Below are 14,276 nucleotides of genomic sequence, written 5' to 3'. Positions count from 1 at the left end.
TACACCCTCATCTCCATCTCTCCTGATACCTCTTCTCCTCTCAGCTTCTTCCTTCTTTTCCTATCTATCTTCTGTGGCCTTATCTTATAAATATCGGTAGCACACTGGGTGAAAAATTGATCCTCCCCGCCTGTCTGTGGACGCTGCCACAGAGCATTAGCCTGTGTGTGTGATGCGTGTGCATGTGTAGTGCGTCTCTGTATGTATGTGTGTGTGTGTGTGTGTGTGTGTTTGTGTGTGTACTGTGGAACCTTGCTGCTTATGAGAGAGAGGGAGGGAGGGATATTTGCATATCATCAAAGTAGGGAAGGGGAGTGTGTGTGTGTGTTTGTGTGTGTGTGTGTGTGGTTTGTATATTGGATATGTGTGTGTTGATGAGTTGCCTTTGAGCGTGTGTGAAATGAGAGGATAAGACCAAGGGAATAGTGTTTGGCAAGACAGGCTGAGGATATCTGTGTGTGTGTGTGTGTGTGTGTGTGTGTGTGTGTGTGTGTGTGTGTGTGTGTGTGTGTGTGTGTGTGTGTGTGTGTGTGTGTGTGTGTGTGTGTGTGTGGTGAGGATGGACAGAAATCACAAACCGATTCTCTCATACACCCATGCCATCATTCACACCATTGCACCCTCACACCTACACACACTTGAAAAGCTTCAATTTTACACATTATTTGCAGCAATTACTTCCGATGTTTTTTTTTTCTCATTCTGAAAAATACAGTTATTTAACAGAAAATTATTGAAATATGTTGCCTCTTAAAATTAATGTTCAAATTTTAGATTTAACACTATTTTTCAGATAAAAATGTATAGTGTTTAGCATTTTATCAATGTTATTAACATTTTGTTTAAATACGGCCCTTTTGAAGGAATGTGTTTTTCTAATTTGAAGAATATCAGTAAAAATGGAGAAGAACACTGTGCATTTCTTTTCATTTTTAAAAGACATTACTAAAATTGTTGATTGTATTTTATTTTTGGATTATAGTGTAGGGATATATTGTAGTATACATTACGCATACATTTTTTTAGTTGTGGGATATTTATCACACATGTTTACCATGTTTACATTTTTATAAAATATTTCGGATGTTTTGCCTTTGTTTGTTTACACAAAAAACACAAAAAACTAAAATGAGACAAGCTTTCGTTTTAATTGTTTCTTTCTTGATCATGAAAATAACATTAAACTCAATTAATTTTACACCCAGGAACTGTTTTATTCATGTTCACATTATGAGATGAGATCACTGAATTTTAGTTCTTCCAAATTCAACCAAATTGAACCTACATTTTTATCTAGATTGAAGACCAAAATGACTTGTGCACATTTATGTTCTTTATATTTGCTGCAACAGGTTAATAATAATAAGTAGGGGAACTGTATTTTGTTTCTTTATTCGTACACATGTGAAATAATAAAGCAGGATTTAAATTAATTATTTATTTTACATATTTTCTTTTATTCTTTTGTCATTTTAAGATGAACTTTTTCAAACGTGGCGCTTGTTTTGAAAGTGAAGTTTTGGCTTCAGATGAAAGAGCTGCAATGGGAGGCTTGGCATTTGTAAATAAATAATTTAAAGCCCCCTTTTAGCCTGCCTCCACGGGTTCTGATTTCCCAAACTAAAGTAGTCAATCCCCGAGTTAGAAAGGTTTTTTTCCGGGCCAATGTAAACACATTATTGAAAAAGTTACGTCAAGATAAATCTATTACTTGTCTTTTGTTTTTTTGTTTTTTGATTAAGCTAAGTGGATGAAGATTAATGAGCGTGAGAAGCGGCTACAGACATATGTTGATTTCTGGGATTGATTAGTGAGGTCTGGCTGGTCTGCCTGGATCGCTGATGGTCTGTCACATTTCACGCTGACACGGAGCTAAGCTTCACACACACTCACAATACCGTCGACAGACCCCAAGCAGCAGTACACACTCGGATAGCTCTCTCAAGGTACGTTAAAGCTTTTAAGGTAGAGTACTAACCCAGAATTCAACGGTTGACTGATTTGTTTTCGTTAATCTCACCAATGGAGGAGGTTTCTTTGTAATTTCCACACTTTTTAGTTGGCTCAACTGCGTTCTTCTTCGTTGGTTGTGCGAATGGCTCTTCTCGGCTGACTGAAATCACACGAAATAAGTTTTTCCATTAAGGATATTTATGTTCTGACTCTCAGTGAAGAGGTTTTAAAAAGATTCGTAGCGTGGGAGGCTTTTTTTTTCCCCCTGAAGGAGAAGAAGAAGGAGAAGAAGAAGGAGGAGGGGTTGGTTTGGGCTCGTCAAGCTAGCGAGCGGCGTTACGCAGACTGGTTAAACAAGTTTAAATAAGGCTTAAAGTCGCTTCAAACCCACTCGTACGAGCCAAACTTAACCACAATTTTTTTTAATTTTTTTTGTAATCGAAGGGACAACACGTGTTTTTCGGTTTGAAACAACAGCGTAAGTGGTCTTTGCTCATGGGTTGGGTGCTCAGTAGTGTTAGCTTACCGTAAGCAAAGGGAACTATAGCTGGTTGTTGTGAAGTGAGCCCCGAGGCAAACCAGTTTAACACACAAGAGGACGGAAAACGTTTAAAATAGAGAGAAATTTCACTTTGTGAAGGTTTCATTTAAGTATAATGAATAGTAAAGTGACTTGACTTGTGTGAAGAAGTGAAAATCTTTTGGGGAAAATACCTTAAAAAAATAAATAAATGTATGGATCTATATATGAAGTGAAGTTGGTTTACCAAAATAAGTTTGTTTTACAAAAGTTAAAGGTTTAGTTCACTTTGTCAAGGTTTTATGCAAATATGATAAATGGTAAAACGACTGGACTTATATGTAGAAGTGAAAACCTTTTGGTCAAAAGGGTAAACATCTTTAAAAAAACAACCATATATGGGTCTATGCAAGTTGGTTTAACAAAAGTTAAAGTTTTATTTTACTTTGTGAAGGTTTCATGTAGGTGTTAAATGGTAGAGTGACTAGACTTGTGTAAAGAAGTGAATTCTTTTTGGGCAAAAGGATAAACATCTTTAAAACAAACTTAAAAAAAACATGTATGGATCTATACATTAAGTTGGTTTACTAAAGGAAAGTTTTATCTAATAATCTTATAAATTATAAAAGCAGTACAGCAATTGTGTAAAGTGGATACTTTGATATTAACACTGTAATAACCTATTTACTTTGCATTTTGAAACAGTCGTAAAAACAATCCACTGGTAGAGGAAACCAGGACAAACGCAAAGAAGAAAAAGAAAAAAAAAAAGAACCTAAGGAAGCTACCCCCCCTTCCCGTCCCAAAAGGAAATGCCAATCGCAGCCGCTGGACAGCCAACGATTCAGGAGCCCAGAGTTTGCCCCCGGCTGCCCTCCACCCCGGAGCCTGTCCCCAAAGGGGCTGATTTATTTGAGGAGGCGGGGGCGGCGGAGTCGGCAGAGCGCACAGAGTACAGGGACACAGAGGGGGGCAGAGGACCAGGGGGCTTTAGTTACACCCCGAGTGGTGCAAGGGGCTTTGTACAGCCCGGATCCACCAACAGCTCTCCGCCGCAGTCCCCAGCAGCGTCCTCCTCTTTCCTGCTCCATCCATTCCACCCCCACTATCACCACCACCACAGCCAAATGGCCATGGAGCCCCCAAGGACTCGATCTCGCTCTCGGTCTGGATATTACCAACATTATGGTATAGGGAATGGAAATGGAATAATCAGCAGTGGAGTTATGGTTTCTAACCATCACCAGCAGCAGCAGCAGCAACAACATCTACACCCACAGCAGCAGCAGCACGGTGCCGGGTGCACACCGCTCGGAGCTCACATCAGCCTCTCGGAGAACCAGCAAAGAGCCCCAGGAGGCACCACCGCCCCCCGCATCCAGCGGCTGTCCTCCGTTCCTGAAACGCGCTGTATCCCAACTGCAGGTAAACGTTGCCACTTGTCATCCCCACTGAGTGTGTGCGTGTGTATGTATGAGTGTGTGTGTGTGTTACACTGTGTGTGGGTTAAAGTGGAGCAGACAAAAAGCCGCACATTTGTTTTACTTTGAAGTTTTTTCCATCTCTACTTTTGAATAGAGAGAAGTGTTTTGGAACCTTTAAAAAGAGAAAAAACAGCAGAGGTATCGCCAAAGGGTTCACATTCACATGACTGTGCATGCATGAACACATCTGATGTATTTTAATTAGTTGGGGCTGTTTTTATGCGCTTGCCACTGAGCTCTAAATGTGGATGTGCAGCAGCACATACAGTAGGTAATGAACAACAGCAATCTGTCTGCGGTGTTGAGTGCAACTGTTGTGTGTTAGTCAACCATGTCTACTTTTACTCAGATGCACAAATATTGTTGGAACATAACTCAAAGTGACTGTTTACTCTAGTAGTGCAGCTATCCAATATTTTGGGAAGAGTATCAATTATTCCATTGATTATGGATAAAATATACATTCTTGCTTAATTGAAGCTACAATTTTAATATACAACAGAAAATAAGACTGATCAGTTATTAATTCCAGCCAAAACATGTCATGTGTCATGTGCAGGTATGTTAAAAAAAAACAAAACAGAAAAAAAACTATATATATATATATTTTTCGTAGATAAACAAGGCAAAGAAAAAATTATCGATTGCTTTGCTGCTCGAGGTATTAGAGGACCTCGAGAAATTGTTGCAGCGATAATTTATGTTGTTAGATTTTTAGTTAAAACTGTTGACATAAATATTTCATTGCCATATGTTTTAATTAGCAACTAACTGACAAATTTTATAATCTGGTATTTCCATTACATATTTCACACCAGTAGTTGTACATAGTGTAAAAGAGACAGCTAAATTTATACACACTTAATTGTCACCTCTAACATTTTGACAATCTCAGGTTAGCAGCAGATTAGCATCCTTCACTTAGGCAGTCAATCAGAGAAGTGAATCAAAATAAAATAATAGAAAAATTTAAACGATACAATGAAAAATTCACCTGCTTTGACTGACTGTATGGGTAATGTTTGCCATTTACAACAAATTGAATGAGAACATACTCTAATCAAATTCCTTGCCTTTTTTGCAACTTGGAGAGAAAAATGAACAAAAAATCCTCCATAAACATTTAAATTTGAGTTTGTGAGCTACCAATGTATTGCATGCATATAAATTATTTGATGCGAAGGCTATGTTTATATGCTATATTTTATTACTGTGCTGTTCTTCCCACTTACAAATATATGAGAGAACACAACAACACCACCACCACACATTGTCATGTTCGGTGGAGCAAAGGAAATAACACTCATTAACTTAACAAAACAGTGTGTTACATTATTACCAGGACAATAGTGGCCTGGTTAACAGTTGTCTGTAAAGGTTCTCATTTGTCCTGCTCGTGTTAATTATAGTAGCTCTGTCAAAGTAAGACTTGCTGTGAGAAGTCTCACCTCTCGTCCAGGAGGATTCTTCAGTTCTGTTTACAGTTGCAAGATCTCGCTCAGAATGGGGAGCCTTACTAATGGGTAATGGGGTAACGTGGCTTTCACCATCTGTTCACTGCACTTTTTAAGGCTGTAGGAAGGTTTTCCCCAATTGAAATAAATGCACTCACTTCGGGGGTGTGAAATTGGGGCAGTATTGTCCAGAAGATTAATCCAGTTGTATTTGTATAAGAAAAAATGGTTTACTTTGAAAATTGGATTGTTACATCGATTTAAATAGATTCTTTGTTACCTGTGTCTCACACACACACACACACACACACACACACACACACACACACACACACACACACACACACACACACACACACACACACACACACAAACACACACACAAACAAATGGAAACTAATGTCCTGCAAAGTAACAATGTTGATAGCCTTTTTTTTGGTTTGAATTTTTTTTTACTGTTATATTAATCAAGTATTCAGATAATAGGAGATAATTTTCAGTAAAATAAAACCTGTACTTTTCCTACCCTGATCAGCAAACTGATTCAGTAGCTAGCTATTACATTTAAATACTGTACAGACGGCTTAGAGCTAAAGGTGTTTGCATGCCTAACTATACACAAACTGAGCATTACCTGTTTGGACAAAAAAGGGGAATGTGTTTTTTTTTTTTTTCATTTTAGATATGAAAATCAACATATATAAATTACTGTTAGTCAATTTTTGGGGAAATAATTGAATCGAATCGAACTGGAAAAATGAATCGTCAGATTAATCGATGCATCAAAAAAAATAATCGTTAGATTAATCGTTTAAAAAATAACCGTTTATCCCAGCCCTAATCTAAATGAAATAAGTACTCCACGTTGTCGTGCAGCTATTATCAGTAGCTCATGTTATTGGGTATTGAGCCATTGTAATCTATGTTCAGTCTGTCAAAATAACTCATGTAAGCTCATTAATATCAGTCTGCTTTATTGAGTTGGGCAAGACTGGCCAGAAACTCTGAAAGTTCCCATTTGTGGACAGAAGTTTAACCCATAAAGCTTTGCTGTTCTAAATGATGATGGTGAAACATTTCAGATCATCACTGCCAAATGCAAATAATAGTTTTTTTTTTTTTTTTTTTAAAGGATTTTTTTGGCTCTAGTGGCCTTTATATGACAGTTGCTTGACAGGAAAGGGGTCAGAGAGAGCAGGGAATGACACGCAGGAAAGGGTCCCAGGCCGGGAATCGAACCTGGACCCGCTGCAGGTGAGGAACTATAGCCTCTGTACATGGGGCGGGTGCTCTACCCACTGAGCTAAACACCACCCAAATAATAGTTTTTTTTTAATACTTTAGTATTGTTAATGTGTAGGAATGAGTTGATCATAAATCATTAGGATCCGTGGTACCAAAATTAACCCCTGATATTTTGCTGTAGGCCGTTTTTTGTGGAACCAATTGATTTTAGGGTTTCTTAAACAATCTGTGTAGTGTTCTTGCTATTCTTGGAGCCTCAAGTGATATTTCACGCCCTAATCTGAATTTCAGAGTCTGAAACTTTTTTCACCCATTGTACTTGTATTGTAAAATTCCACTAAATCTAATTAAATTGCAGACACACTGCACATAAGAAATCAGCCATCCAGAAAAATGTTTTTTTTTAAACTCAAAATGATTTTATCTTTTTTCGAGGGGTTTATTAATTAAACTCTTTCCTGATAGTTGAATATTGGCTTTATAAAAAAGAGTGACGCAGCTTGTTAGTCAGACCTCTGTGTGCACCTCTTCTCAAGCCTCCTTCATGCCTAATAAATATTGAAGCTTCTGATTCTGGAAGTGCCTTCTTCATTGGGAGGAAGGGAGGGATGCTTCATCCACTCTTCCCATGCGAGACATCTTCATTGGGCATGAAAGACATGGTTACATGATGTTTTTTAATTCGGAATTAGTTATTCCGGATTAAATTATTCGGAATCAAAGTGTTCTGCTACGTGTTTACATTGAAATAGTAATTCGGAATAGATGTTTACATGAAAAACAGGTTTATTTGGCTTTATTGAATTCAGCTTTACGTCTAGGGGTTGGTAAGAGCTCTGATTGGACAGGGGGTGAACGCGATGTACACACAACAAACCTTTAATTGTTGGCTACAACATAGAAGACCACATAAGACCTTTTTTCACTTTTATTTTGATTGTAGTTTTGAATACAGCAACTGCATAATAACATACTGTTTCACTTTGGTCCGCGCATCAGAAGGAGATAAGAATTAATCACCGGTAAAAAAAGGCCAGGAAAACTCAGGAAAACAATAACCAGGAATAAATATTTGCTCCCTGCTAAAGATAGTAGCTTTAACAACTGGTACAATGATACACTTGGTGATATTACAGCCTGTGCAGCAGTATGGGGACACATTTACTCCGTCTCCGGGTTTTACTATCACTCGTCCGATATAGCCTGTCCCGGTGTCCATTTGTGTGTGTATTAAGTCCGTGTGAATGTCCGCATGTTTCTGCTTCTGTCCATCCACTCTTTTCATTATATCCATGTCTTCTAAGGCTCTTATTAAATAAATGGTCTCAACTCTAGTCCGGTGTGGCCATCTTGGATTATGTCATCACCGCGCATAATCGCGACTGGTCGAGCATGCGCAGAATGACCGGAATTAACTTAAAGTGGAATTAAACGTTTACAAGACCGGGGAATTATTTAATCCAGAATAAAACAGCCACTTAATTTGGTTTAATTCAGAATTAATTTTGCTCTCTGAATTAAGTGTGTACAAGGTCAGTTTAAAGAGGATTTAACTTTTATTCTGAATTAAAGAGGAATTAAAGCTCCCATGTAAACGTGGCCAATGATATCCTGCAATCTTCAGTCAGTTACTTGCTCTTTTTATTTCTGTTTGCGAACAGATTCAGTCCTACGTTTTTATGTGTATTTCAATTTGTTGTATTGTTTATGAATTGGACCAAAAGAGAACCAAACCTGTGTATTTTGTGAAGATTTGGTTAAACAGAAAAAAACAAACTTGAACACGACTCACAAACGCAAACCTTACCTTGTAGGTAAACTAGTCAAGTGTACAAAACATCCTGTGTGGATGTTCATATCCCACCCTGATCTCTGTGTGTTCTTTCTCAATCACATTCAACCCTCCCCTCTAGATAAGTCAACCCTTTTTGTGCCCCTCTGGTCCATTTTCTTTTGCCTCCTCCCGCACATTTGTCTAATGGAAGGATCGTTTTAATGGATTGCCTAAAGCAGCCGAGAGGCAGACATCGCTGCCACACTATTGCTCCCTCTACTCTCTACTGCTGTCCTCTTTATCCTCCTATCTGCACAGAACTAGAAACATGCGCTGCTTTTTTTTTTAATTTAATACTTTGCTTTGTCTTGTCACCCTGACAACCACTTGTAGTTTGAAGAGAAACTCTTTAACTGGGTTTGACAGAAAAAGCCAAAAAAGCAGGGGCTTCCAACTACTCCGTGACTTCTAACAAATGATACATTTGGTCAGCAGTTAAGGATATGTGAAATAGTGAAGAGTCTAATTAGGTTTAACAGAATATATCAAAGATGAAAAGAAGATGCATTGTGAAAGGTCACTGAAAACATTTAAAGAGGTTAGTGTGTGAAGACAAACATGGCACTTAGAGGGAAATAGCCCATTTCACAAGATGTTGTTGGTTTGACTTTAAGAAGTGCTGAGTGGAAGTTCAGTCTATGAAGGTCGGGCACCTGAAGCTGGTGAGGACAAAAACACAAACAGCAAGGGTTTAGTGGAATGTGCAGGGCATGGACACAGTTGTTTACTTATTAAAGAAATGATGCACTGGAATAAAGCAGAGAAGCTGTTCTTCATCAATAACTTAAATGCACTTTGTGTTTTAATGAAAGAACATATTTAATTTGACTCTTTAGTAGTCAGTTATAGACCTGTACCATATTATATTATTTTTATATTAATGTATACATAAGTGGGGTCTGGTTAAACATTTTATTGTTTAATTTTATTTTATATTGTGCATTGTTTAAATATCAGTGCTAAATAAATATTTTCCTTTTTTTTGTATTTATTCTTTGAAGCATTAATACAAATTTATACAAATGCAATGTTTTAGTGAAGTTAGTACACACTTATAACCATAAATGCAATGATACTTTTGGTGTTTTGGTTTTTCGACATTGGTTTTTGGTTTTGGCCAAGAATTTTGATTTCAGTGCATCTTTATTTTATATATACAATACCATAATGCATATGATGTTGCACTTTTTCAATTGTCAGTAAGTTATCTTTGATTTATTTATCTATAAGACCTACACTATTTATCTGTCAAAAAAATATTGTCTACAGCAGCTTTAAGGTACCGTATATTCTTGTTTGTGTCATGAAATCTGAGTTAATGAGTTAATCTTGATTTAATGCAATGGTCATACATTTTTTGAGGAAGAGGCTAAACCTTTTGTCAGACTCTTTCTTTTTGCATCTCCTCTGTTATTGTCAATCTCAGCTCTTACAAAACTGGGAGCCAAAGGAGAGGCAGTAGGGAGGATATTTTCCTTAAGTCCTTCCACAGCTCTGAGCCTATTTATCGATCGACCGAGTGTTTTCCACAATTGATTCAGGCTGTGGATCCCTGCTAATGTTGATGGTGATTCGTGAATTCCTGGCTGATTGTCGTTGTTTTCCTTATGACGTGCTTCATGGTGATTAAAGCAATTCTTATTTTTAAAAAGCCATGAATGCTTAAAGGATAGGTTTCACACAGTGTGTGTTCTTTAGCTCACGTTTCCGCATATTTGCATTAAATCTAAGACTCTCTCGGGCCTCTGATTTTACAGGAACACCTTTAACCACACCCTCTAAGAATTGGCTTCTGTCCATTTGGCAATTTATTCTTTGTAGATAAAATTTAAAAGTTTCTTTCGTAGGATTTTTGTGTCAGTGTTTTGGCAGGTATTACCTAAATCTGTAAAAAAGGTACAATATTACTAATTTGAGGAAGTATTGTTTGGGGAGCTTCCTCATTGTATTCTGCTTCCTTCTTTCCTAATTTACTGATGTATCTCCACCCAGTGTAATGGGAGAATTTATGCTCCTTATTTCTGTTGGTATCGCGTTGTTTTGGGAATAGAGAATGAAACTATTAAAAATATGGCCTGTTTTTCTCCAGGTTTAGTGTATATATATATATATATATATATATATATATATATATTGGTAAATCTGAAACATGTTCATGCTTTAAGGTATAGAAAGGTTTTCAAATGAATGACATCAAAATCAGACTGATTAATGGTGTTTATGAAACACTAGGGGTGTGCATTGCCATGAAACTGATGATATGATACAATTCACAATTTGCGTGTCAAGATACAATATGATATACAGTATATCGTGATATCAATAATAAATTACTTTTGCAAGTACAAAATGGTATGAAATACAATTTATTTAATTTTTTTTAAGCTTGCGAGACAAAGTAAATGGTAACTATCTGTAATTTAAGTACCAATATCAAAAACAAATGATATGTTTGTCAAATTGTCAAATTACATTTTTCTAAAAAAGTTTAACTTTTGCTTCTACAACAGATTCTGATTCTGTTAAGTTCTTAAAAAAGCGGAACCACATACATCTGTAGTGCAAATAACTTCCAAGCTAAAATGCGTTGAGGAGTGAGGTAGTTTACAAGGTTTTAAATGGTTTACCGATACCTAGAGACCGGGCATTTACGTGCTATGAATATGTTGGCACAATTTTTTTTTTTTAACAAAACATGATTAAAATATGAATTTGGACATTTTTTGGATCAGTACGATAATCGCTCAGTGAAATATCGCGATGCATCGCCAAATCGATTTTTTTTCTTACACCCTTATTAAACACTAAAATGTTAAATTGATGAACTTTTATAGTTAATGTTGTAAAATGTGTCTAGACAGTCAGCAAAGTTATTCAGTGAGCACTCATGGAAAAATATGAAGCGCTCAGCATGTTACAGGTAGTGCCACCTTAGCAATATTGGATATTCACAATCCAGTTTTAAATGGAAAGTTAAAGTTATGAAGACGGGAGAAGTGACAAAGCACAAAGAAGGAGAAGCCGTGAACTGTGTGCAGTTTCTTTGTCTTTATAAACTTTTCTCCTGACTTAGTATGCATGTGCACGTACACCATAGTATTTACTTGATGCCGAGGTGAGCTGTGAACAGGACTGGCACTGACAGAAATGCATCCATGCACTGTTAGAAAATAATGTTTCTGTGCAGTAAGGAGAAGTCTAACAAAAGTAAAAGCACTGGAGCAACATTTTGGTTATAAATCACATTGTAGGAATAGGTTTGTTGACTCCGGGCCATTGTAGTGCTATAGCATAGAGCAGCGCTATTTGACCCTAGTCCCATATGTTTTTAATGTCTACTTGTTTAAACATTAATAAAGCAAAGCAAACTGGAGAAAAAAGTTAAGATTTAATTTAAAATTGAATTAAATAAAAAGGAGATTTTTAGTTGCTTTTCTTGGAAGACTCAGTCAGATTAAAGTTGAAAATCTCCGACATATGGCAAGTTGCCTAAAAGTAGTCCAAGAACTTCTTGTGGAAATGTTCCAATAACATTTCTGTGCGGATTGATGGCAAGGTAAGACTATTGCTTTGTGTAAGGTTACAACCCTACGTTATTAGGGTTTGAAAACTACTAATTGAGGGGATGTTCTTTCTTTTTTGATTACATTTCAAAAGTTATTGGCCTGCAAATTATGAGTTGCTGGCAACAATGGGCAATGCCCATGTACAGTTTATAGGTGTTGGCCACCAACACGGAGGGGATGAAGTTATGTTCTGGGATTTTCCAAGTTTTTTTTAGTCTTTTTGGCAGAATTTAAAAAAAAATAAATATAAAAAAATAAATATCTTTATTTCAAGTCAAAGCAATGTCCTTTTTTTCGATTTGGAGTCCATGTAATAACATTTTTTTTGATAGTTTAATAATAATACATGTTGTTTTGTGTGGCATGGTCAAACAACATTTTAGTCGAAATGATTATATAATAAGGGAACTTTGGGAGTTTATAATATCTGACGTGAATGGTCATATGTTGGCATAATATTTTACTACTCGCCAGCACAGTTGAGCATAGAAGGCCCCTATGCTTTGATTTCGATCCCCCACCCAGTGTTGGATGGAAGAACAACAAAACGATTGTTGGCAGAACAAGAATATTAAAATTTTTAATTTAAGTGTGGGAGGATAGTGTCACCATCACATCATCCAAACTTCTCGATGTACACGCGCCTCCGTTCTCTCACGTTCTGGCTTGTGTGAAGCAGGTAATGGCAAGGCGAGCATTACATGTCCGCCTATTTTAAGCCCTGATATCAGCTTGATACTTGACTGCTTTGCACCGGGGTGTGAAGCGTGCTGCGACGTGTTCAGGAGGCGGGTTGATGTGAGGTGCGCGTGTTTGCGTTGCGCATATGTTCATTGGTCTTAAGATGTCATTGGTGTATGTTTTTAATTTTTAAATTTTTTTTGCTATTGTTAACTGCAGAGCAGATGATTCATTAAGAAGGCCTGCCACTTCACCATCATCCAATCCATCCAAACACTGTGTTTTCTATCTACTCAACCATGTTACTCTGTGTGATTATGTTTTAACAATAGTATGGAAGAGAGTTTATTAAAGGGGGAAGCACATGTGATGGAGATCATGGACAGAGATGGTGCGATAGGGCATGAAACAGGGTGTGGAGGCTGTGTGATAAAGCAAAGGGAACGGTGTGAGACAGGCGACAGATAGGGAAATGGATTGGTGGCAGGAAGGGATGGTGAGGAAGTGATGGAGAGTGCGAGGAGGAAGAGGAGGAGGATTTAAGAAGGGTGTCTGTGCTGAGTGCAGAGGGGGGTGGGAGAGAGAGAGAGAGAGGTGAAGGAAATGGATAGAAATAGCTGATGCACTCTGAGGCTTACAGAAAATCAATAGCAGTCAAGAGGGGAAGCTACAACCCCCACCCTGCTCCGGCTCTCTCTCCCCCTCTCCGATGCACTCTCTCCCCTCATTCGGCTTCCCCATGTTTTTCCTCCGATCTCTATCTATTCCCATCTCACTTTCCCTCTTTATGCTCTCATCCTTTTTTCCATGTTTTCTATTCTCTTTCATGGGTTCACTGAGTTAGAGCTTCTGCTTTCATGGTCACTCCACCATCAATCCTTACTGGTTTGCCAGAGAAAACAAGTAAATTGAATGGTGATCCGCTGTGTCCATTGAGAATGTGTGATAAAGTTTGAAAATACAGTCTGTGTATTTAGTGGGTGTGCATTGAAGAGCTAAATGGAAGCAATTGCTGGAACATTTTCTTTGGATTAAGAATTTCATTTTATTTGGTTAAGTCTGCTCTATGTTGGCAAATTTTACATTTTCTTAGAATTTGGCGGAAAGAAAAAATACAATCACTAAAAAACAATCCCTTAATATTAGATTTTTATCCCTTAAAAAAATAATATATATATTTAATATCTGAAATTGAATCATGCTTTTATTTGAGCCTGGAACTTTATTATAAATGCACAGAACTCTAATAGAGAGAGTTAGGTTTTAAATGTGGTGAAAATATACTTTTGTTTCTTTAAACATGGTGATTGTTTCATTTTGGAAATGTTGTACGTCATACAAATGTTCAGCATTTAATAATTGACATCTGAACTCTTTCAGTTATTATTGAGCTACTGGAGAGTAGATTTTTTTTTTTTTTCATTTCCATTTATTCATAAATCCATTTGGTTAATGCAGAGCGCAGCTCAGACGGGGTGCACGCACGCACGCACACACGCGCACACACTCACTCAGAGAGAGAGAACAATGCATTCTCAT

At 37.3% G+C, this 14,276-nt stretch overlaps 1 protein-coding gene across 2 annotated transcripts in view; it reads left to right on the top strand.

Moving 5' to 3' along the window:
- The first annotated feature begins 1,814 nt into the window (after nucleotides 1-1,814).
- rnf38 (ring finger protein 38) overlaps nucleotides 1,815-14,276 on the top strand; it is a 30,332-nt gene continuing 17,870 nt past the window's right edge. Inside the window, exons 1-2 of one of the 2 annotated variants that reach the window (XM_028462005.1) lie at nucleotides 1,815-1,946; nucleotides 3,179-3,898. In XM_028462005.1, the coding sequence (XP_028317806.1) occupies nucleotides 3,286-3,898 (613 nt within the window). In that variant the 5' untranslated portion in view covers nucleotides 1,815-1,946; nucleotides 3,179-3,285. Of the gene's footprint in view, nucleotides 1,947-2,290; nucleotides 2,432-3,178; nucleotides 3,899-14,276 lie in introns of those variants that run through there. The other variant, XM_028462024.1, reaches the window with a different exon arrangement.

This window comes from Gouania willdenowi, chromosome 1, assembly GCF_900634775.1.
Source record: "Gouania willdenowi chromosome 1, fGouWil2.1, whole genome shotgun sequence".
NCBI classification, from domain to species: domain Eukaryota; kingdom Metazoa; phylum Chordata; class Actinopteri; order Blenniiformes; family Gobiesocidae; genus Gouania; species Gouania willdenowi.
The sequence above is the reverse complement of the archived record's forward strand: the minus strand, read 5'-3'. Positions and strand labels throughout refer to the sequence as shown.